General features: G+C 41.6%; 1 protein-coding gene across 1 annotated transcript in view; it reads left to right on the plus strand.

Annotated features, from left to right (window-relative positions):
- Nucleotides 1-25,174, plus strand: part of FBN2 (fibrillin 2) — a 415,749-nt gene that overhangs the window by 262,112 nt on the left and 128,463 nt on the right. Inside the window, exons 28-33 of the mRNA XM_075324675.1 lie at nt 1,364-1,489; nt 4,363-4,485; nt 6,453-6,578; nt 13,739-13,864; nt 19,847-19,969; nt 22,290-22,412. Coding sequence (XP_075180790.1) covers nt 1,364-1,489; nt 4,363-4,485; nt 6,453-6,578; nt 13,739-13,864; nt 19,847-19,969; nt 22,290-22,412 — 747 coding nt within the window. The remainder of the gene's footprint in view (nt 1-1,363; nt 1,490-4,362; nt 4,486-6,452; nt 6,579-13,738; nt 13,865-19,846; nt 19,970-22,289; nt 22,413-25,174) is intronic.

Genomic DNA, 25,174 nt, shown 5'->3' on the forward strand with positions numbered 1-25,174 from the left:
TGTCAGAGCGCTGGCATCAAAGGCAGGAGCCGCTTGCCTCTGATTGGCCAGTGTGCTGCTTTGAGTAGTGGCCGACAGGGGAAGTTCCTCCCTCATCGCGATGGTTGCCGATACACATCCTGTACTGGCAAACTACAAGAACAAGGATGCCGGCGAGGGAACGGAAGGTACATATATTATGCTCACCTTACCTTCTGTTCCCTTGCCAGCCTTATGGATCTTGCAGTTCGCCGAAAAAGGATGTGTATCGGGTAACCATCGCAACGAGGGAGGAACTTCCGCGGCCAGAGCAAATTCCTCCCTCGTCGCGATGGTTGCTGATACACATCCTGTACCGGCGAACTACAAGAACTCTGAGGCCGGTGATGGAACGGAAGGTAAGGTGAGCATAATATGTGTGTTTGCGTGCGTGTTTGTTTGTGTGTGTTTGTGCGTGCTTGTGCATGTTTGTGTGGACTGCAAGAGCGGGTTACAGCGTGGTGGATGTACAGAACCAGAAGTGTGTGCGGTGAGTATTTTGCCCGTTCAGCAAAGCTTGTTCGGAAACTGAGTTACAAATTTACAGCAAGCTTTGCTCGTTAAGCAAAATACTCGCTAACTGGATTACTCATTAAGCGAGGCTCCACTGTGTGTATATATATATATATATATATATATATATATATATATATATATATATATATACAGTATATGTACTGTTAAACACTGTGGTGTTTCAGAAAAAAATATAGTTTTGTGTTTCAATAATATTTTTTAGGTTTTCATCAAACGCAAACAATACAGACATACACAAAAGAAGAAACAAACAAATAGCAAATTTAGTAAACAATATAAAAATAATATAATATATAAATATATAATAATAATATAAAAAATATAGTTTTAAACAGGGGTGAGTTGATTAGTGATGGCCCTGCATACCCGTTGGCTTCCCACTGTTTTGCTTGATTGACAGGTTTTTCACCTGTATAGGGAGTGCCTTTTAATCTAGCTGAGCATGACAAGGGGAACCCTGCAGGGTCATATCTCCCTGACTAGTCTCTTTGTCCCCGGCCATAGAAAAACTATGTTATACTCTGAAAAGTTTCAGCTCCTCAGAATAAAGCACTAATGTTTGTAACCAGGGTGCAGGTCTCGGATTTATGCTGCCCGTGGTTTGGGCAGAAGGAATCATATAACAGGTTCTCTTTAATAATATCTTTGAATGTATTCTTTTTTTGTTACAGACTGAAAATGCAAAAAAATGCCAAATTTAATTGTGAAAAGACTTATAAAGCTGTCTATGAAAATACCTAGTGTAAAAATAATATATCGAGATATTCTACATTCTGTATATATTTATATCATTTTCTATCTCATTTAGATGTTAATGAGTGCTCACTCAGTGAAAATCTCTGCAGAAATGGAAAATGTGTGAATATAATTGGCACATACCAATGTTCCTGTAATCCAGGGTACCAATCCACTCCAGACCGACTGGGCTGCACCGGTAAGTTCAGATGACATACCCATGGAATGAATTTATGTATGGCATCAAATAGACACATCTTACCATACTATATAGTTATACAGTTTTAGAAATACATACTGTATACAGATTATTATTTTAATTGCCATAGAATCAGTATGTTCTGCTAATCATGAACACTATTTACTTTTTTTCCCAGTTGTGTACGTAGACATTCTCCAATATGGCATGAAGTTATATCCTGAAACATTTCAACTTTGTTCCCAAACACGTCCACTTACATCCTAAAACACTATCTCACATCATAGTAATACTTTACAGTTCACTCCCTATATCTACCTGCAATTTCAGCATCCCCAAACTCAAAGAAAACACAAAAAAACCTCCACAAAGACCCATGGTAGAAGAATGACAGCAACATTGTTGCCACATTCAAAAAAATCCCACTAGCAACACATACCATTTCAAAGTTGACAGAACAGGCTCGAGATATACAATACATATCTAATACATGTATGTTTCACCTCTGGGACCTGCATCTATCTAAAGATCAGAAGTCCCTTCACTCTATCTCATGGCTACCATGAATAGGAATTTACTTGTTCATTTGTTTTTGTAATTCTTATAGAAGTGACTTGAGGGAGCCATACCATTTTAGCAAGATAGGTGTTGATCCCAAAGGGAGAGCTCAAATTTATGAGGCCTAAATGGAAGTAACGTTCCTGAGAGTCCCTCTAGTCCAGACGTGGTTATACGTCCTCCCAGCAAAAAGGAGGAGCGATGCTCCTGTATCTGCTACCTGGGACTGCATTCTCCTCTCATGTTCACCACCCTGTTGGCTTGTTTCCTTTCAGCTGTAAGCTACTAAGCCTCCATCCACAGACCCTACCCACAAGGATTTCTTTTGGCTCTTTGACTAGTCGCAGATTTCCCTGCCGGTCTCGTCTCTGGGTGCAACCACCATCCGAAATTCTGTGGCACTTTCTCGCTTCCCTTGCTTGATCTTTCAATCCATCCTGCCACAAGTCACCCAAAGAATACGGCCAAAATGAATTGATCAACCAGTATGTCTACACTCAACTCTGATCATTCCCCAACTCTAAAGCCTGCTTTACACGAGACGATAGATTGTGCGATAGCACAATCGATCGTACCCGCCCCCGTCTTTTTGCGTCACGGGCAATTAGTTGCCCATGGCACACAAACTCGTTTAACCCCCATCACATGTACTTACCTTCCGGACGACCTCGCTGTGGGCGACGAACGTCCACTTCCTGGAGTGGGCGGGACGTTCGGCGTCACAGCGACGTCACACGACAGGTGGCCAATAGAAGCGGAGGGGTGGAGATGAGCGGGATGTAAACATCCCGCCCACCTCCTTCCTTCCATTAAGCCGTCGGGTGCTGCGGGAGGCAGGTAAAGCTGTTGTTCATCGTTCCCGTGGTGTCACACGGAGCAACGTGTGATGCCACGGAAATGATGAACTACCGCCGCCATTTTAATTAAACAATTTTATGAAACCAGGTGACGAGTACACGACTCACGATTTATGAGTGATACTGCGTCGCTAGGAGGTGTCACACGAAACCACGTCGTGCGGTATGCCGGATGTGCGTCACGAAAACCGTGACCCCAACGACATATCGCACAATCTATCGTCTCGTGTAAAGCCCGCTTAAGATGGAATCTGACTCTTTCCATCAGTAGTAGCTCCTCCCTATGGGCCAATCCCAACTGACAACTATCACATGGCATGCAGTCGGTTGCCGGGCGACCTATCTTACTAACATCCTATGTTATAACCTTATATCACTACCAGCACTGCTACAGCTATACATTACCCTACGTGTTATGCATTCATGTACTTTACATTAATTTCCTACATAACATTACTTTATATCATATCACATATATACAGTATATTTAAGAACACATGTGGTGTCTGCAGGAGTTGGAACTCAGCCAAAATCTTACATTCCTTCCCTCTTGAATATGACCGTCCATGAACATGCATAAACACTTGAAATTACACCCATCTCTTTCCTCCCCTCCATTTTCCCTCAACAGCCTACCTGTCCTTGACCTGAGTAGAGTGACAGGCTTCTACCCTAAACTATCCCAACATTAGACCGAGGGGTAGGGCAAAGTCCATGGGGCAGAATCTAGAGTGGACTGGGCAGAACCCATATTAGGGGCTGGTTTAATCCACGGAAGCAAAAGAGAGTCTATTCGCTGGATAAATAAAGTCCAGGTGAAGGGCACACTACCCAATTACAGTCTACAGTCCACTAATCCAGCAGGGGGGTTGCTCAAAACAAAAAGGGTGGCACAAAAATCTTAAGTTGTTCTTGACAAACATAAAGTAGTCCTGTTTCCTGTTGAGTCTTCTTACCCACAGCCCACAGTAATGCAAAACAGTTCCTTTTATTTCCAGTGCAACAAGTACAAAAAGGTTTTACAACACAGACTTCTCACTTCTTGCCACCATACTTTATACTGAGGCCACTTTCAGACCCATGTCTCCCATTTTCTCTTGCTAAATGGAGCTGTACTCTTTCTTGAGGTCCAAGTGCCTCACAATCCATCCATCATGGGACTGGGAAAGCTCTATCAGCTCTGCTAGATGGCTAAATCTTAAAATTATGATTGTGTCAAAAGAACTGCAGTCAGTAATCTAAGTGATATATCCTTGGATTCAGGATCTCTTTGCCTACATCATGCTGCTCTCAGATGAAGCATCAAAAACCTGCTGACATATTGCCCTTAATTTGAATAAGGGGCTATAACTGTATTTTGTTCTTGAGATATAGTATATATAACATTATATATTCATAAAATATATAATTGATGACATTACATTGCATATAAATAATGTGATCTTTTTTTTGTTTCAGATATTGATGAGTGTCAGATAATGAATGGTGGATGTGATACGCATTGTGAAAACTCAGAAGGAAGTTATCAGTGTAGTTGCCTTGATGGCTATGCTTTACTGCCGGACTCAAGAACATGTGCAGGTAACTGAGCTCATATTTGCTTCAAAAACTATATGCACACAAATATGCTCACATAGATTAGGCACACAAAGTATGAGTAGTGTAATATATTATGATAAGTGAGAATCGCTGAGATTTGTGGCTCTCCCTACTTGTCAGTAACAATGTGAGTCATAAAGTTGTATTCTGACACATCAGATCACGGATCGTATATTTTGCAAGACAATTAAAAAAATTCTTTAGTTTTCTTATGGCAAGATTATTTCCCTTGCACAAGACAGGCTAAGTGAGATTTATGATAAGTGACTTCATCATGCTCATTTCCTAATAACAATTGCTAAGCCAAATCCACCACAATTATTTTAGGTTATGTTTCCAGGGAAAAGGTTACAACACTAAGACGATATAGAAGGAATCGTATTGTAAGTCTTTCTAGAAAGTAATTATTAGCTTCTAACTTACATATTTATTGAAAAAACTTATATTTGTCTACATATTTGTCCATATGTTTTTCTATTGCTGACAAATTCATTGGCACACATCATAGTTAATGGCAAGCCACAATTGTAACTCAAGATTTACCTTTGATCTTTCTAATCAGAATTCCAAGGTCATGAAGTAAAAGATATTTCCCATGTAATAAACAATCATATTATTTGCATCTATATTTTATCCCACGATAGCGAACTAATCTTTACTTGTACAGAAAAAACGTATAGATATGGTGGCACTTCACCATATGGAGCTACTGTGAGTCTATGGGGCAAGTTCTCCAATCCCAACTAGCAATCCAAGAAAATACAATAGAAAAGTTTGTTGTTTTGCAACAACATAATGTGATCTGTCTCCTAAGTGGTGAAGGAATTCACTAATCCATAGACCAAGGAAAATAACTAAGTCCCACATAAAATAAAATCATCTACATTTTTCTAAAAAAGTGGCACCATATATAGTGGTTTGAAAAATGTCCAATATTCCCTGTATTACACACCTCCAATGATAGATAAGTGTCATGGATGTGACAGGTAGGGCGTGACTGGAAGGGAGCCACTGCACTGGCCCTCAGACTAAGTGTACCTAAGGCTATCCCTCAACCCATAGGTACACTTGAAGGTAGCGAGGTCTGAGCCTCCTGTGTCTCCCTATCTCCTGTCCTTGACCCTGATGGTAAGACCCCCCCCACAATCAACCACACAAGGGAATGGGCCAGGATAGAAGTCAAAAACCCCACCTATAAATATTTAGCCGGGAGCAGAGGGTTTTAAATCCAGACTGGAAGAGGTCATCAGAGCAAGGATAACTGACATTAACCCTGCAACTGCCAAAAGAAAAACACACATTTAATGTGGATGGCCTCAAATGATAAATGAGAGTCCAACCCTGAGCCTGTAACAAATCTCAAGAAGAGAGGACCGTGACAATACCTGTTTCTTGATAAAGAATATAGGTCTGATCCACTGACATTTTGAGTGAAAGTAGAGTAGTTGATTAGATAAACACAAGTGTGACAGCTACAATTAAGAGGCTTCAATGTGTAAATTAAAAAGTAGTGTAAAACCGAACCACAATTTAACTTTAATAAGTAAATTATTCAAACTTTGTCTACAGATTTTTCAAAATTGATTCTGGTCTCTACTAGCTGACTGGTCATCTCTAACACTATTTGTATGATTAAGCCATAGAAAGCCAAACCCAAGTGCACCAAAGTGTTCAATTACTGACAACTGCTACTGTACCAACAAACGTGACTATAACTATGAAATAATAAATATAAAGTACTGTATAATTGCAGGTTCAGTGCTTGTGTTATTAGGAGAAATATATTGCTGTCCAACTCAATCGTTAACCTAGTTAAATCCAGTGTTTTGTGCAACAAAGGTCATTGTCATTGTCAAATAGACACTATGTGAAACACACTGTTATGTGTTTTCTAAGATATTAGATTGTGTGAGAACGTGACAGTGACTATATAAATCTATGGTTTCCAGACATTGATGAATGTGAAGACAACCCTGAAATCTGTGATGGAGGACAGTGCACCAACATTCCAGGAGAATATCGCTGTCTATGCTTTGATGGATTTATGGCAAGCTTTGACATGAAAACATGCATAGGTAAGTCAGTTAAAATTCTTAGTTTTTCTCTCCCAAGATGGAGCACAAGTCTTCTGTTCGGATTATGAATAAAGTTTGTTGAAAGGCTGCAGCACAGCCAATCAAGAAGCTTTTCAGCATAGGGAAGATGGTGTTTCGCTGCCGTGATCCAAATAAATAAAAAATAATTAAAATTACCCTTTTTAATTATTTATTTCTTTTAACACTACAATACAGCAAACTGACTGCAACTAATCACAGATGCCAACATAGAGAATGGGGGGGCATGTATAGCAGTCTGCAACCAATCACAGACGCTGGCACAGAGGGTGGAAGGAGGAAGCAGTAAATATATATGTAGTTTAATGAGTGGGCCACAAAAGAGTCTGACTGCTGTTTTATTGTCAAGGAATCATGGTATGTATAAGGCCGACGTCACACGGTACGATCTATCGTACGATCTATCGTCGTTTGTGCGTCACGGGCAATTTTTTGCCCGTGGCGCACAAAGTCGTTAACCCCCTGTCACACGCACTTACCTCCCGAACGACCTCGCTGTGGGCGGCGAACATCCTCTTCCTGAAGAGGGAGGGACATTCGGCATCACAGCGACGTCACACAGCAGCCGCCCAATTGAAGCGGAGGGGCGGAAATGAGCGGGACGTAACATCCCGCCCACCTCCTTCCTTCCGCATTGCCGGCAAGACGCAGGTAAGCTGCAGTTCATCATTCCCGGGTTGTCACATGGAGCGATGGGTGCTGCCTCGGGAACAATGAACAACTGGAGCGCAGAAGGACGTTCGATTTTTTTGAATATGAGCAATGTGTCAATGAGCAACGATAAGGTGAGTATTTGTGCTCGATCAGTCACTCGTAGCTGTCACATGCTACGATATGTCAAACGATGCTGGATGTGCGTCACTAATAAGGTGACCCCGACGACATATCGTTAAATATATCGTAGCGTGTAACGGGCCGGCCAATAGAAGCGGAGGGGCGGAGATAAGCGGGACGTAACATCCCGCCCACCTCCTTCCTTGCGCATTGCCGGCGGGACGCAGGTAAGCTGCGTTCGTCGTTCCCGAGATGTCACACAGAGCGATGTGTGCTGCTTCGGGAACGATGAACAACCGGAGCACAGAAGGAGGACCGACATTTTGAAAATGAACGATGTGTCAATGACCAACGATAAGGTGAGTATTTTTGCTCGTTCCCAGTCATTCGGAGGTGTCTCATGGTACGATATGTCAAACAATGCCGGATGTGCGTCACTAACGACGTGACCCCGACGACATATAGCCCAATATATCGTACCGTGTGATGCCAGTACAATTATCCTGCTATTACACCCATTTTGCTTCCTTATGTAGCCATCTAGCCCTTACTATGACGATTACAGCCATTTTACAACCCAGACGTTTGGGTCCCCTTTGAGTTGTGTGAGGTTCAGCGTCCGGGGTTGTGACCAGCCAAACTTATCTTTAAAGTCTAGCTGAACCAGTCAAAACCGAACATCCACAGGTCCATTATCTCTATTAACCTGTTAAATCCCACTGTCAAACTCTGAGGATTTAACATATATCGGCATTGGGTGCTTCATTTTAAGCTTCCTTTGGTGCCCCCGTGATGTAATTGGGCTGATGGGTTACCATGACAGCACGAAGTCTGCTGAAGACCTCAATGCTTGTCATAGCAGAGCTCCTTTGAACCCTGTCTATGGCCAGGCTTCAAAGGAGACTGTGATTTTCACTATACACAACAATGCTATGGGATTGCTGTATATAGCACAAGCAATCAGACAATTGAAGCTTCAAGTCCCCTAAGGAAACTGTTAAAAATAGTGAAAAGTAAAAAAATTCTAAAAAATATGAAAAAGATGAAATCAAAATCAACCCCTTTTGTCCAATTAAAATAAAAATAATGTAAAAATACACACGTGGTATTGCCGCTTTTAGAAAAGTCTATCTAAATATAAAAATAATTAATTCAATCGGTAAATATTGAGAAAAAAAAATAAGAACAGCAAAATTAAGGTTTTTTGGTAGCAGCAATACCACAAATAATGCTGTTACAAGCTATCAAAACATCATATCAAACCCAAAATGGGATCAATAAAACATTGTCTCGCCCTGCAGAAAATAAACTATCACATTGCTCTATTGACCGAAAAATGAAAAGATTATGGGTCTTATATGTGACATAATCTATTTGCAAGGTTATTTTCACTACAAAATGTACACTGTAAGGCTATGTGCGCACGTTGCATATTTGCATGCAGTTACGCTGTGATCTGCACCGCAGCGTAACTGCATGCGTCCTGCGTCCCCAGCATAATTTATGAAGATTATGCAGGAGACGTGCGCACGTGACGTATTAGAGCGCAGCGCTTCGGCTGCTGCCCGAAGCGCGCTTTCTAAGAAGTGACATGTCACTTCTTTCGTGCGCTCTGCCTGCAGGTCCCGCTCTGTCTATGAGAGGGGCTGCAGTCAGAGCGCATGGAATCGGCTTTTTTTTTTTCATTACGCACTCTTTCTGCAGCGATTTGAAGCGCACGTGTGCTGTTCAAATCGCTGCAGAAATGTCTGCAGGGCAGAACGCTACGTGCGCACATAGCCTAAAAACAAATCCCCAAAAAACCATGTCAGGATTCTGCTTCTCCGCACTTGAATTTTTTTCCCGTTTTCCATTACGCCATAAGGTACAATGAATGGTGTCATTCAAAAGCACAACTCATGTCACAAAAAATGAAGCTCTCATATGACTATGATGACAGAAAAATAAAAAAGGTATGGCTCTGGGAAGAAGGGGAGAAATAAAACAGAAAAAAAAACCCAGAAGGGGTTAAAATAAGCAAAAAAAAAAAAGGTTGTGATACAGGGCTCGCAAGTCTGTCACTACAAAAAGCACCAAATGTTACATTACCGGCAGATATTACTAGAGTAAAGTTGAACTGCAATTGAAAACGAATGTTGTGCTGAGCAGTTATTAGTCATATGCTATTAGTGTATTCTAACTGTCGTCACTTGGGTTTCCCACTAATTACGGGAGGGCTGACTTCCTGCCCCTTTGAGTGGTCTCGCTGATGTATACCTAAATCCTTAGACAGTTTTTAATTGCCCCAGCTTAGTACTCAGTAAAGGATGGTATGAATTATCCCTTGTGAAAAAGCATGATGTACTGGAAATTGTACAGGTATAGAAATTCCCTGGCGGCTGGACATTGAATATTCTCCTCTGAGTACTTTTATTGGAAAAAGTCTTGTCACCTCTGCGGCCCACTGTTTATTCTATTCTTCATTTGACTTACAGTAATCCAGATGCCGGTGACGTCATGGATTTATGAGAAGCGCTGAATGCACTTAACCCCTTATAAAAAGATCAGCGCGCAGGATAACCAGCCGGCTTTAACTATTGCTCAGAACTTTGTCAGAGCTGTTAATAATTTAGCGAGACAGATCCCTGACTTGGCACACCAGATAAAACCATTACAAACATTGTCTAAACAGCTGACCCACAGATTTATAGATCATTTATTCTGCAGCCATCGATAGAGAGTGTAACATGGGTTGTAGGGGACAAATGGTGCAACATATTTTAAACATAAACCAAATTGCTAGAAATATTTTTTTTATAATATTTTTTTTAGTCCAAAATATATGCATTTCAGTAAAAAAAATTAAAAACTCTACCTTTGATTGTGACCTCAGCCTTTAAAGTTTTCATGGATTCATATCATTCAAGGTTGATCTGACATTACATAGACTTAAGTAGAGTGATATCCTTAAAGGGAATCTATTAGCAGGTTTTTGCTATGTACTCTGAGGACAGGATGCAGTAGCGATTAAGACACAGATTTCAACAATTCATCTCAGGCCACCAGTTTTTGTTTACTTGCTATGATTGTTTTAGCACCAGGAGAATAGAACTACAGCAACAATGCCTGGTAATATGACATTTCCCCTCCTGTGATAAGCAACTCACTGTCTATAATTTACAATGTACACAGAGAGCTTGGTGTGAGTGGAGTTAGCTTTCTCAGCTCTGCTTCAAAGCTCTGATTGTGTCAGAACCGCTGCATCCAGTAAACCAAGTGATACATTATTGGATTCAGAGTCTCTTTGCCTTCATTATGCTGCTCTCAGGTAGTAAAAATCTTCTGACAGATTCCCTTTAATTGTGGTTTTCAAGATGAGATGCAAATCTTTCATAGTTCTTTCAATCCCATCTTGTGGACCCCATTTTTATATGTACATGCAATAGAACTTGGCTAATCTCTCTCATTCCCATTAATCAGTTTAAGGCCTGAAACACACATCCGTTAAACACGTGCGTGTTTGTCCCTTTTCCGTATGTACCGGAGACACGGACAAATATGCACCAATGTTAATCTATCATTGAGGTTACACGTACGTGATTCCATATGGTCCGTGTGTCCGTGTCCGTGATCCGTATGTGTTTCCATTTTGCACAGAATCTTGTCCGTTTTCAGCACGGAACACGCACACACGGACACCATGAAAGTCAATGGGTATGTGCGCACAATAACGTGACACGGATGCATCTCTGTATGCTCCGTGTATGTTTTGTGCTTTTTTGTAGCGATGTCGGCTATTCTTTCTTTTTCTGTCTATGTCGGTCAATCTCCCTCAGTCCGTCGGTCGGTCTCTCTGTCTGTCTGTCCCTCTATCACAGTCTGTCAGTCAGTCTCCCCCCTCTCTCATACTCACCGTTCCCCCCGATCACCGGCGTGGCGCTGCACGGCTGTTCAATGAACTCCGGCGGCTTTTACTATTTTGAAAAAGCCGGCCGCTCATTATTCAATTTCGTATTCCCTGCTTTCCCCGCCCACCAGCGCCTATGATTGGTTGCAGTGAGACACACCCCCACGCTGAGTGACAGCTGTCTCACTGCAACCAATCACAGCCGCCGGTGGGCGGGTCTATACTGTGGAGTAAAAAAAAATAAATAACTAATTAAAAAAACTGACGTGCGGTTCCCCCCCATTTTGATACCAGCCAGGTTAAAGTCACACGGCTGAAGGCTGGTATTCTCAGGATGGGTAGCTCCACGTTATGGGGAGCTCCCCAGCCTAACAATATCAGCCAGCAGCCACCCAGAATTGCCGCATAGAATAGATGCAACAGTTCTGGGACTCTACCCAATTTGCCCTGGTGCATTGGCAATCGGGGTAATAAGGAGTTATTGGCAGCCCGTAGCTGCCAATAAGTCCTAGATTAATCATTGCAGGCATCTATGACACACCCCCAATGATTAATCTGTAAGTTACAGTAAATAAACACACACAGTGAAAAAATCCTTTATTTGAAATAATAAACACTACAAAAAACCCGCGTTCACCAATTTATTATGCCCCAAATACCCATCCATGTGTGATATAAAATGTCCAGCGTAATCCACGGATGTCCCGCGTCGCTTCTAGCTCTGCTACATGAAGGTGACAAGAGCTGCAGAAGAACACCGCCGCTCCTGTCAGCTCCATATAGCAACTGAGGTGAGCTGCGCGATCAGCTGAGTTGTCACTCAGGTTACTCGCGGCCACCGCTGGATCCTCCACCTGTGACAGCAAGTCTCCCAAGTGACAGCGATGAAGTCACAGGTGAGTTGCGGTCATGGGGGGGGACTCCAGATAGCTGCGGGTAACCTGAGTGACGGCAACGCTAATCACACTGCTCACTTCAGTCACTCAGGGGATTAGCGGTCACCGATGAGTCCTTCACGGGTGACCGCTAATCAGTACGCGACACCCAGACATGAGTTCACCCGAGTTCATTCTCAGCGCGCGTCGCTGTCTGCTGTCAGCCGACATGTAGCAACTACATTTTATATCACACACTGACATTTCACACGGACAACACACACGTCAGTTAAGTTTCACACGCACACACGGACATTCCACACGCACACACGGCTTGCATACGCAGTTCACACAGATGCCACACGGACCATAAAAATGGACATAAAAACGGGACACGGACCCGAAAAACGGACGTAACACACGTGCGTGTTTTTTCACGGATGTGTGTTTCAGGCCTAAGAGAGAGAGTCAGCTACTACAGAACAAATGCTGAATATAAATTTACTTTCTAAGTAAAATACAATTTAAATCATTCTATGATTGTATAAAAGGAATGTGTCAGTAATTTCATCCCCCAACTTCATATATGCGCATGCAGGTCTTTGAAATTTAAATCCAGTGATCCCTTTATATTTTCTATCTGTTGTTGAATTTCCAATAAATTAGTGTTTTAATAAATTTGCAAATTAGCTGTTCAATGCTTTGTCAGTGAGAGACCGCTTAATTAGCCTATGCCTTCTGATTCTGAGCTTAGGAAACAACCTTGGGAGGCAAATGTTCGGTAAGTGCTCTGTCATACCCATGTTAACTGGAATGCAAAATTAGATAGAAGATATAAAGAATAATGATAAACATGCACTACCATGCTTGGGTGCTCGGTAATCGAAAAAGAAGATCTTCCGGAAAAATGTTTGAGTTTCACATTGATTTTCATTATTCTTGGGTCAATGAGAGCCTGGCGCAGCATCCAACATGCTCATTTCGAATACTGAGCACCCTGGTATTGTAGTGCCTGGTCATCACTAATAAAGAATATACATTTCAAAGACCTGTGTGTCCACATTTGCAGTCTGGTTTGGATGATCTTACTGATGGATACCATTTGAAGATAACCTTAGACATAATAAAGATATCCTTCCCAACACTCTCTACCATTAAACTGCTGCCAGACATCTCTGGTGTCAATTACCCAGGGGTACAATGTATTCGACGGGTAAAATCGAACCTGTTTACATGCACCTCCAAGCAGTAGACTTATGGAAATAGTCAGTCTGTCCTAATAGACATTGGCATACCGGCAGAACCCATCCAATCTCCATATTTGTGGCCAGCTTCATATACTTGTTCATAGACCCATTCATATAATGGAGAAAGATAGTCATTTACATTCCAGTATAATCATGATTTATTGCACATTTTATTGAGGTGCTAATCGGTCTCCTCCAGTAGATATAAATGAGGTGAGTGCACTATTACTGCTTACTTCACACTGTGACCCAAACCTATTAGCCATTCTCATTCCATGGTATCATGATTTATTGGAATCATTAGTATATTTACAAATATCATTTTTCTTTTCTCTACAGATGTTAATGAATGTGACATCAACTCGAACATCTGCATGTTTGGTGAATGTGAGAACACCAAAGGATCCTTTGTATGTCATTGTCAGGTGGGGTATGCAGTGAAAAAGGGGACAACCGGATGTACAGGTACACCATGAATCTACGGCTTTCTGTATCTCCAACCACTTCTCACCTATGGACACAAACGTTATCTTTGCCATATTCTGTTTTTCATCAGTTAATAAAGTCTTTCTAACATGACCTTTGTGTTTTGATCATTATTTTCTTACAAGCATGTGGTTGCATGAAATGAGCACATAAGATGGGGAAGAAGCTGGTCTGTAATATTTGTGGCTTGCATGTGCATGGTGGAGGGATTAACTACTTATTGGTTTGCATGGCTATGGGCAAACTCACTCGGTAAGTGTCAAATTCAGCTTGAAGTACAAATTACACACGCTTTCTTCTTGCAGTATATGGACAGAGCAACTGAGCATATGTGGTTATGGTAGATTGCAATAAATTCACACTCCTGCGTCCCTCAATGTACAATAGTCACAGAATATTCTGTGGCTTCCCCTCAACACATTTATTATCATGTAAGGATAAAAAAAATAAAATGTTTCCAAGACAAGGTGGCCTCTCTCTGTAGGTCCTATGCTGACAAATGTAGTCTTTTAGGTGTCTCCGCATGTTACCATTCCTGATCCCAACTCCGATATTTCTCGAGATGTATTAAGCACAATAGCAAAGTGCAGGATGTCTCCAGTTTCAATAAGAAAGAAGAAATTTATTTGTATATAGTCAAAAACAGAGATCAAAATGAGCATAATATATAAATATATTTGAGACACACTAGATTTCAGCTCAGACCTGCATTTCACCCCGCACAGTTTCTTGTGTCATGCTTGTCTTCAGCCAAACAATGGGTTTTATCCTTAAGATTGAGTTGACCCTAAAGCAGCTGTGAAGGGTTGAAACCCAGGGTCAGACTTAAGTCTAACATGCTGCAAGATATTATTATTATTATTATTATTATTTATTTACAGAGCACCATTAATTCCATGGTGCTGTACATGAGAAGGGGTTACATACAGAATACATATACAAGTTACAATAGACAGACTGGTACAGAGGGAAGAAGGCCCTGCCCTTGCGGGCTTAGGCTTACAATCTATAGGATATGTACAGTATATATATATATATATATATATATATATATCCATGTTTGATAGTGACTATGAAGTGCCTTGAAAACTTATTCAAATTCTGAGAACTTTTCCACATTATTATCATGTTGCAACCACAAGTTTTAATGTATTTTAGTTGGATCTTATGTGCTATACCAACACTATGTTACAAGTATTTTTTATTGTGTAAAGGAGATGATATATGGTTTTCATAAATATCTTAAATATATGTCTGAAAATTCTGACGTGCATTTGTATTCAGCCCCCTGTAGTCTGATACCCCTAAATAAAATCCTAAAACACCAGATGCCTGCAGAAGTCACCTAATTAATTTATTGAGCTACCTGTGTGTAATTTATTCTAAGTATAACTACAGATCTTTTGTGAAGGGCTAAGAGGTTTATTTAAGATTATTAGGAATCAAGCAGCATCATAAAAAAACAAGGAACACATCAGACAAGTCAGGGATAAAGTTGTGAAAAAGAGTAATGCATGGTTAGTTTATAAACAATATAGCCCAATATCTGAACCGCTCACAGAACACTGTTCAATCCATCATAAAAAAATGGAAAGAGTATGACCTAAGCCATTTTGGAAATCAAGCTATAAAAAAGCCATTTACATTTGCAAAGAGCCATGTAGAGGACACAGCTAGCATGTGTAAGTAGGTGCTCTGGTCAAATGAGAACAAAGAAGAACTTATTGCACTAAATGCAAAATGCTATGTGTGGTAGAAAGCTAACACTGCACATCACCCTGAGAACACCATCCCCAGTATCACACATGGTGGTGGTAGAATCATAATTTGGTGAAGCTTTTCTTCAGTAGGGACTGGAAAGATTTTCAGAGTTGATGGGAAGATAGATGGAGCTAAACACTGGGAAATCTTGGAGGAAAACCTGTTAAAGTCTGTAAAAGATGTGAGACTGGGGTTTACGTTCACCTTCCAACAGGACAATGACCCTGAAAATACTGCTAGAGCTACAATTGATGGTTTAGATGAAAGCATATTCAAGTGTGTAAATGCCCCAGTCACAGTCCAGACCTAAATCCCATTGAGAATCTGTGACAAGATTTGAAAATTACTGTTCACAGAAGTCTCCATCCAATCTCACTGAGATACAGCTATTTTATAAAGACTAATGGGCAAACATTTCAGCCTCTAGATGTGCAAAGCTTGTAGAGACATACCCAAAAGACTTACAGCAGTAATTGCAGTGAAATGTGATCCTACAAAGTATAGACTCAGGGAGGCTGAATACATATGCACATCACAATTTTCAGAATTATATTTGTCAAATATTTAGAAAAAGTTGTATCGTTTTGTTTACACTTATGTGGATCGTACTGTTGGTATATCACATAAAATCCCAATAAAATACATTAAAGTTTGCAGGTGTAATTTGAATAAATGTAGAAAAGTTAATAGGGTATGAAAACCTATTCAAGACACTTTATACAAATATTATACAAATTTATACAAATATTTTTCCTGCTGTGTTTGATACACTTTTATGTTTATTAGGAATGATCGAATATCACAAATATTCGGCAATATTCAGCTTCGCGAATATTCGACAAATAGGTCGCCGCTATGCGAATATTTGATGCGCAATGTTAAGCCTGCTTTACACGTTACAATTAGGCATACGATACCGTATGCGATCGTAACCGCCCCCATCGTATATGCGGCACGTTCAATTTGTTGAACGTGTTGCACAAACGATTATTTGCTGTCACACGTACTTACCCTTCCATACGACCTCGATGTGGGCGGCGAACGTCCACTTCCTGGAGTGGGAGGGACGTTCGGCGTCACATCGACGTCACGCGGCAGCCGGCCAACAGAATCGCAGGGGCAGAGATGAGCGGGACGTAAACATCCCACCCACCCCCTTCCTTCCGCATTGCCGGCGGGAGCTGCAGGACGCAGCTGCAGTTCATCGTTCCTGGGGTGTCACACACTGCGTTGTGTGCTGCCTCGGGAACATTGAACAACCTCAAGTTCAATTTTTAACAATTGAACGACGTGCATGTGATGAACGTTTTAATGTTCAATCGCAATCGCACGTAGCTGTCACACGCTACAATATAACTTACGATGCCGGATGTGCGTCACTTACGATGTGACCCCGCCGACACATCGTAAGATATATTGTAGCGTGTAAAGCCCGCTTAAGTCTATGGGAAGCCCGAATAGTTGCTATTCGGCAACTATGCGGGTTTCCCATAGACTTACATTGCGCCTCGAATATTCACAAATTGTCGAATAGCGGCAACCTATTCGTCGAATATGGGCGTTGCCGAATATTTGAGGTATTCGATCATCCCTAATAATTATCATTCAAGATTGGGAACAATTACAAACAAGTTGCATTGGAGAACTGTAAGGGGTACTTTGCACGTTGCAACATTGCTACTGCGATATCGTTGGGGTCAAATCGAAAGTGACGCACATCCGGCGCCGGTAATGACGTGGCAATGTGTAAAGCCTAGATGCTCCGATAAACGATCGCAAAAGCGTCAAAAATCGGTGATCTGTGTAGCGTCGGTCATTTTCATAATGTCACACCAATAGGAGATACGATGTTGTTCCTCGTTCCTGCAGCAGCACACATCGCTGTGTGTGAAGCTGCAGGAGCAAGGAACATCTCCTTACCTGCCTCCACCAGCTATGCAGAAGGAAGGAGGTGGGCGGGATGTTTATTTCCCGCTCATCTCCGCCCCTCCGCTTCTATTGGCTGCCTGCTGTGTGTCGTCGCTGACACCGCACGACCCGCCCCCTTAGGAAGGAGGCAGGTCGCCGGCCAGAGCGACGTTGCAGGGCAGATAAGTGCGTGTGAAGCTGCCGAAGCTGTTTGCTACGGCAGCTATCACAAAATATCGCATGTGCAACGGGGGCAGGTACTATCGCGCTCGGCATCGCTAGCCAATGCTAGCGATGTCGCAACGTGCAAAGTACCCCTCAGTGTCAACAGAGGATCCTTGGAGAGACATACATGTCTTTGGAAACTTTCAATCTCTAGGTGTTAATATATAGCGGTGAGGGGAAACCACTGATCACACTGCCACGTTTGTGTGCTGAAAGATGCAGGTGTGTGACTGAGCCCAGACTACACAGCCTATATGAGGATAAGCTGTGATGTCATATATAATAGTGCCTGCAATTTTGTTTTTTTTCTATTCCTAATCCTAGATTACCTCTTGAAGGAGACTAGTATATTAAATTAATGACATTATAGGGGCTGCATATATTTTACTGAAGTTCTAACATATAACAGAGCATATGTAAAGCTTTATCTCTGTAATATAGTTATATTACAATAGTTATGGTGATAAAGGTAGTAAAGTCCCGCTCAGCGTATATTATATTCACCATAAAACCTTTATTATATTTATATAAGAGCAGTATGGTGACACCCCTGTCACTATTCTTACTGAATCTAGAGCATAATTTAGCCATTGCTTGAGAAAAGCTATTAAGTTTGTGCAAGGAATAGTCTAGTAACTAACTGAAATCCATCCTAATAGTGCATTCGGGGGAAAAAAACAACAGAAATGTGCAGGAAATTATTCTCCAGCTAATTTATGGCTTGAAGCCCCACTCCAGTCTTTTTTATATTGCACTGCTGGAGTGATGCTTTAGCTATAAGTCCCCTGCCCCCTGTCTTAGTTACCCTCTGGCGGCTTCATCCTCTATCACTGCTCCTGTCGGTCTCCTGTGATTTGTGACCTTCTGGCACCTCCAGTTTTTCATGGAGAGTGTCAGAGGTCCCAACTCAATACAAGTCTATGAGAGCCTCGGTCTGATTCTCATAGAGTTGTATATAAGTCCCCTGTCTTATAGTCACCCTCTGTTGGCTTCATCTTCTATCATCGCACCTATTGGTCTCCTGTTACTTGTGACCTGCTGGCACCTCTAGTTTTTTGTAGAGCGTGCCAGAGGTCAAAACTCAATGCAAGTCATTAAAAGCCTCGTTCTAGTTCCCATAGAGTTGTATTGAGTGCAAGATAGTGGCGCTAGATCAGAGCATCAATGGTAAAAGGTGAAGCCTCTGGAAGGTGAGTATTTGACAGGGGGCTTAGATTAAAGGTGCCACTTCACCTCTGAAAAAAATAAAACCCTGGATTGATGCAGTAAGTATAGACATTCAGTACAGATTTTTTTCCAGCATTTTTGTGCACGATACCTTCATTCTGTACATGTACTCTACAAGGAAATACCTCATTCTGTACATGTACTCTACAAGGAAATACCTCATTCTGTACATGTACTCTACAAGGAAATACCTCATTCTGTACATGTACTCTACAAGGAAATACCTCATTCTGTACATGTACTCTACAAGGAAATACCTTCATACTGTACATGTACTCTACAAGGAAATACCTCATTCTGTACATGTACTCTACAAGGAAATACCTTCATACTGTACATGTACTCTACAAGGAAATACCTCATTCTGTACATGTACTCTACAAGGAAATACCTTCATTCTGTACATGTACTCTACAAGGAAATACCTCATTCTGTACATGTACTCTACAAGGAAATACCTTCATTCTGTACATGTACTCTACAAGGAAATACCTTCATTCTGTACATGTACTCTACAAGGAAATACCTCATTCTGTACATGTACTCTACAAGGAAATACCTTCATACAGTACATGTACTCTACAAGGAAATAAGGAAAAATAATATTTTCTATTCAACTTCCTATCAAGGTGGTTTCCCTTTAACAGCTAAGTACTGGTCACATCACTTTCCATGATATCATACTGGTATCATAAATATGATGACTTTATAATCTCAAAAGTGTAAAGAATCCGGATGGGTTCTTGGCACACTGACTTTGTGACGTAAACCTATCCATCGTACAGTGGAAGTCTAATTTCAGAATCTCCAATTTGTTAATATTTCTATGTTCTTTTTCAGATGTGGACGAGTGCGAGATTGATGCTCACAATTGTGATCTTCATGCTACATGTCTCAATGTACCAGGGAGCTTTAAATGTTTTTGTAAGGAAGGCTGGCTTGGCAGTGGCATTACGTGTCATGGTAGGCATACTTAGGGAATTTGTAACAAAGACGTTGGGTTTATTTTAAGCAATGCAGACGTTTTTCAAATGTTTATCGCTATCTCCAAGGTTGATGTAGCTCTGTGTTGACTTGTGGTAGCCCACAGGTCATGGTATAATTGCTGCTTGTGTAAATCCTCTGTTTCTGAATATGAAAAGTTAGGAACTAATTTAATCTCCTGTAACTTCATAAGTATACATTGAGGTCACTTCATAACTTTGTGAGGAAACATTTCCAGTCTTGTACAACGATAAATAATAACATGGAGCCTCATGCGGGCGTCACATGAGACGATATATCGTGCGATATGTCGGCGGGGTCACGTCGTAAGTGACGCACATCCGGCATCGCTTGATATACTGTAGCGTGTGACAGCTATGAACGAGCAGAAATACTCACCTTCTCGTTCATCGCTGACACGTCGCTCATTTTCTAAATATCGCACGTCCTGTTAATCATTGTTCCCGAGGCAGCACACGTCGCTCCATGTGACACCCCAGGAACGATGAACACAGCTTACCTGCGTCCCACCGGCAATGCTGAAGGAAGGAGGTGGGCGGAATGTTTACATCCCGATCATCTCCGCCCCTCCGCTTCTATTGGCCGGCCGCTGTGTGACATCGCTGTGACGCCGAACATCCCTCCCCTTCAGGAAGTGGATGTTCGCCGCCCACAGCAACATCGCTCAGCAGGTAAGTACTGGTGACGGGGGTTTAACGACTTTGTGCGCCACGGGCAACTAATTGCCCGTGACGCACAAATGACGGGGGCTGGTACGATCGCTCGTGCGATCGCACGATAGATCGTATCATGTGACGCTAGCATTAGCCTTACCATACCTATACTCTTTATGTTTGTAATTCTCCACATCTTCTTGATCTATACATATCTATAGGTTATATAGGATCTTAAACACAGCAATGTTACTCAGTACTATAACTATAGGATGTGCTAAAGCAAAGGTATGAAAATATAATCTATGAAAGGTCATGTGTAGACAAAGTGAATAAAAAAAAGACATATACTGCATAATTTAAAACAAATTAAAACCACAAAAAAAGTTTAACCAACTACATATGTTTCACAAATGTGGCTCAATGACCTGTCATGGGTTGTCCCACTATTATACACCAAGAATGGGTTGAAGCATCGCTCTAATCAGGAGAAGCGATAAGACCCTGCAGTGATAAAGTCTCCTAGAGGAACCAATAAAAAAAATTAAAAAGATAAAAAAGTTTTAAAAAATCTGAAAAAGTTAAAAAATCCTAAAAGTTTAATCACCCCCCTTTTGCCCCATTGAAGATAATACCAAATATGTGTATTTTTTTATTATTTTATCACATTCAGAAATGCCTGATCTATCAAAGTATAAACTCAATTAATCTGACTGGTACACGGCGTAGAGAGAAAAGAATTCCAAACACCAAAATTACATTTTTGGGGTCAACACAACATTGAAAAATGTAATAACAGGTGATCAAAACATCACATCCACACAACAATGATATCATTAAAAATGCAAGCTCAATATGGAAAAAATAAGCTGTCACAGAACCCCAGATCCTGACAAATGAAAGCACTATGGGTCTCGGAAAATGGTCACAAAAGTGCAATTATTTTTTTGGACAAAATTCTGATTTTTTTTTTCACCCCTTAGATTAAAATAAAAGTATACATGTTTGGTATCTATTAACTCGTACCGACCTGAGGCATCATACAGACTCATCAGTTTTACCGTATAGTGAACATGGTGAATAAAAAACAATTTCACAATTTCTCCACATTTGCAATTTTTTCCCATTTTCCAATACACTATATGGTAAAATGAATGGTGTCATTCAAAAGTACAACTTGTTCCGCAAATTAAAAAAGTCATGGCTCTTGAAAGAAGGGAGGAGAAAACAAAAATGAAAAATGGAAAATCACCATGGGTTGAAGGGGTTAAAGTGTCACCAATAGCCCAAATATGTAAAGATCCTAGTAGTGGCATCAGATCTAGATCTAGCATCTAGCGATGCAGCTTCATCTGGGTTGATCAGATAAGATAGTGACATAGACCTCTCAAACCAATTATGCCCACTATTCATCTTAGTTGGTATCACATTTTAGAAGCTGACATGGAAGAGTATCAATATAAAAATCAAACATAATTAAAACCAGGAATCTAATATGCATAGAAGTAATATCTGATTAGCTGGTGAAGATCTGAGATCTGATAATATATTGATGTCAATGTCAGTTTGTAATTATGAAGGTTTTAGGTGTATACTGTCTCACTAATGATAATTTCTATGTGCAGACCTTGATGAATGCCTTAATGGAACTCACAGCTGCAGCATATCTGCCAATTGTCTAAACACCCCTGGCTCATACAGATGCTCCTGCATTGAAGGATATACTGGAGATGGATTTACATGTTCAGGTAAAACTATATTAACTTTTTTGTTTTCTTTTGTAGGTTTTTGTAAAATTTTTATTTCACCCAGACATCAGGACTATGGAACAGATATCAAAGTAGAAGGAACACAAACATGATGGCAGACAACTGCTTATGTTTACAGAATTACAAACCCTATCATAACTATACCAGAGCATCGAAAAAGAGAACATTTCTCCTCATCTTAAAATATCTACAGCTATTGCTCTCTTGGTTAGATATTAGACTAGTTTGTTGAATTAAACAAATATATTGTGGGCTATTGCTTCTTCAAAATTTCTTATTATCCCTTATATTTGACTTTAAAACCTTTCATCAAACATTTCACATTTCTGAAAAATTTTAGTCCATATTTAGAGATGTTTGGGTTCTGTGGATTCAGCCAAACTTTACATAATGCCTGAAACACACATCCGTGAAAAAACATGCACGTGTGTTACGTCCGTTTTCGGGTCCGTGTCCCGTTTTTGTGACCGTTTTTATGGTCCGTGTGGCATCTGTGTGACCTGCGTATGCTAGCCGTGTGTGCGCATGGAATGGCCGTGTGTGCGTGTGGAATGGCCGTGTGTGCACATGAAACTTAACTGACGTGTGTGTGTGTTGTCCATGTGAAATGTCCATGTGTGATGTAAAATGTAGTTTCTACATATCGGCTGACAGCAGACAGCGACGCGCGCTGAGAATGAACTCGGGTGAATTTCACCCGACTTCATTGTCATACCGCGGCTCTGTCTGGGTGTCACATCCTGATTAGCGTTCACCCGTGAAGGACTCACCGGTGACCGCTAATCCCCTGAGTGACTGAAGTGAGCAGTGTGATTAGCGCTGCCGTCACTCAGGCTACCCGCGGCCAGCTGGATCCTCCCCCCGTGACCGCAACTCACCTGTGACTTCATCGCAGTCACTTGGGCGACTTGCTGTCACAGGTGGAGGATCCAGCGGTGGCCACAAATAAACTGAGTGACAGCTCAGCTGATCACGCGGCTCACCTCAGTTGCTGCGTGGAAGTGACAGGAGCGGCGGTGTTCTTCTGCAGCTCTTGTCACCTTCATGTAGCAGAGCTGGAAGTGACGCGGGACCTCCGTGGATTACGCCGGACATGGATGGGTATTTGGGGCATAATAAATTGGTGAACGCGGGTTTTTTGTAGTGTTTATTATTTCAAATAAAGGATTTTTTCACTGTGTGTTTATTTTCTGTAACTTACAGATTAATCATTGGGGGTATCTCACAGACGCCTGCAAAGATAAATCTAGGACTTATTGGCAGCTTTGGGCTGCCAATAACTCCTTATTACCCCGATTGCCACCGCACCAGGGCAAATCGGTAAGAGCTGGGTAGAGTCCCTGAACTGTCACATCTATTGTATGCGGCAATTCCGGGCGGCTGCTGGCTGATATTGTTAGGCTGGGGGGCTCCCCATAATGTGGAGCTCCCCATCCTGAGAATACCAGCCTTCAGCCGTGCGACTTTACTTTGGCTGGTATCAAAATGGGGGGGAACCGCACGTTGTTTTTTTTAATTATTTATTTATTTTTTTTACTGCACAGTATAGACCCGCCCAACGGCAGTGGCAATGGTTGCAGTGAGACAGCTGTCACTCAGTGTGGGGGTGTGTCTCACTGCAACCAATCATAGGCGCCGGTGGGCGGGGAAAGCAGGGAATACGAGATTGAATAATGAGCGGCCGGCTTTTTCAAAATAGTAAAAGCCGCCGGAGTTCATTGAACAGCCATGCAGCGCCGCGCCGGTGATCGGGGGAACGGTGAGTATGAGAGAGGGGGGAGACTGACTGAAAGACTGTGAGAGAGGGACAGAAAGACAGAGAGACCGACCGACGGACTGAGGGAGATTGACCGACATAGACAGAAAAGAAAGAATAGCCGACATCGCTACAAAAAAGCACAAAACGTACATGGAGCATACAGAGATGCATCCGTGTCATGTTATTGTGCGCACATACCCATTGACTTTCATGGGGTCCGTGTGTGCGTGTACCGTGCTGAAAACGGACATGCTTCCGTGCAAAACGGAAACACATACGGATCACGGACACGGACACACGGACCTTATGGAATCATGCACGTGTGACCTCGATAGATTAACATTGGTGCATGTTTGTCCATGTCTCCGGTACATACGGAAACGGGACAAACACGCACGTGTTTAACGGATGTGTGTTTCAGGCCTAAAGTTCAGTTCTGGACCCAGACATGATCTGAACTTCATTGGAAGTCACTGATTGGACAGTTTGCCTCTCCGCCTACGTAAAGCCAGCCATGAACAAAATACTTCTGTGGGGAGGGAGCGCTTTTTTTCTTTTGTTTGTACACACAAGATCCGATAACGCTGTTTTTACCCCCAATGGGAAGCATTCTAACACTGCAAGTGGGCCAAGTATCATGCGTACCCAAACACAGTTATGCTTCCGCCAGTGGTTTTCATATATAAAGCACCCGAACTCGAAAACTGATATTTTTAAAATTCAGTGTTCTGTATGAACACTGAACCTTACTGTTTGAGCAGCACCTTTCAATTGGGTAAATTCAGCAATAATACTTAGGTCAGCAGAATTTTTTTTCCAAATGTAGATCAGTGTAGTCTTACAATGGCTGCAGCTTTATTCTTTACAGTGTGTTGGCACCTCATAGTGTTTGGTGATTCAATGTACAAATTGCTTTACCATACAGTTCCTAGCTATAACCTCCATAGTATGGGGCCAAATATCTCTTCCATAGAGTTTGGAG

The sequence above is a fragment of the Anomaloglossus baeobatrachus genome, chromosome 1, assembly GCF_048569485.1.
Source record: "Anomaloglossus baeobatrachus isolate aAnoBae1 chromosome 1, aAnoBae1.hap1, whole genome shotgun sequence".
Lineage (NCBI taxonomy): Eukaryota > Metazoa > Chordata > Amphibia > Anura > Aromobatidae > Anomaloglossus > Anomaloglossus baeobatrachus.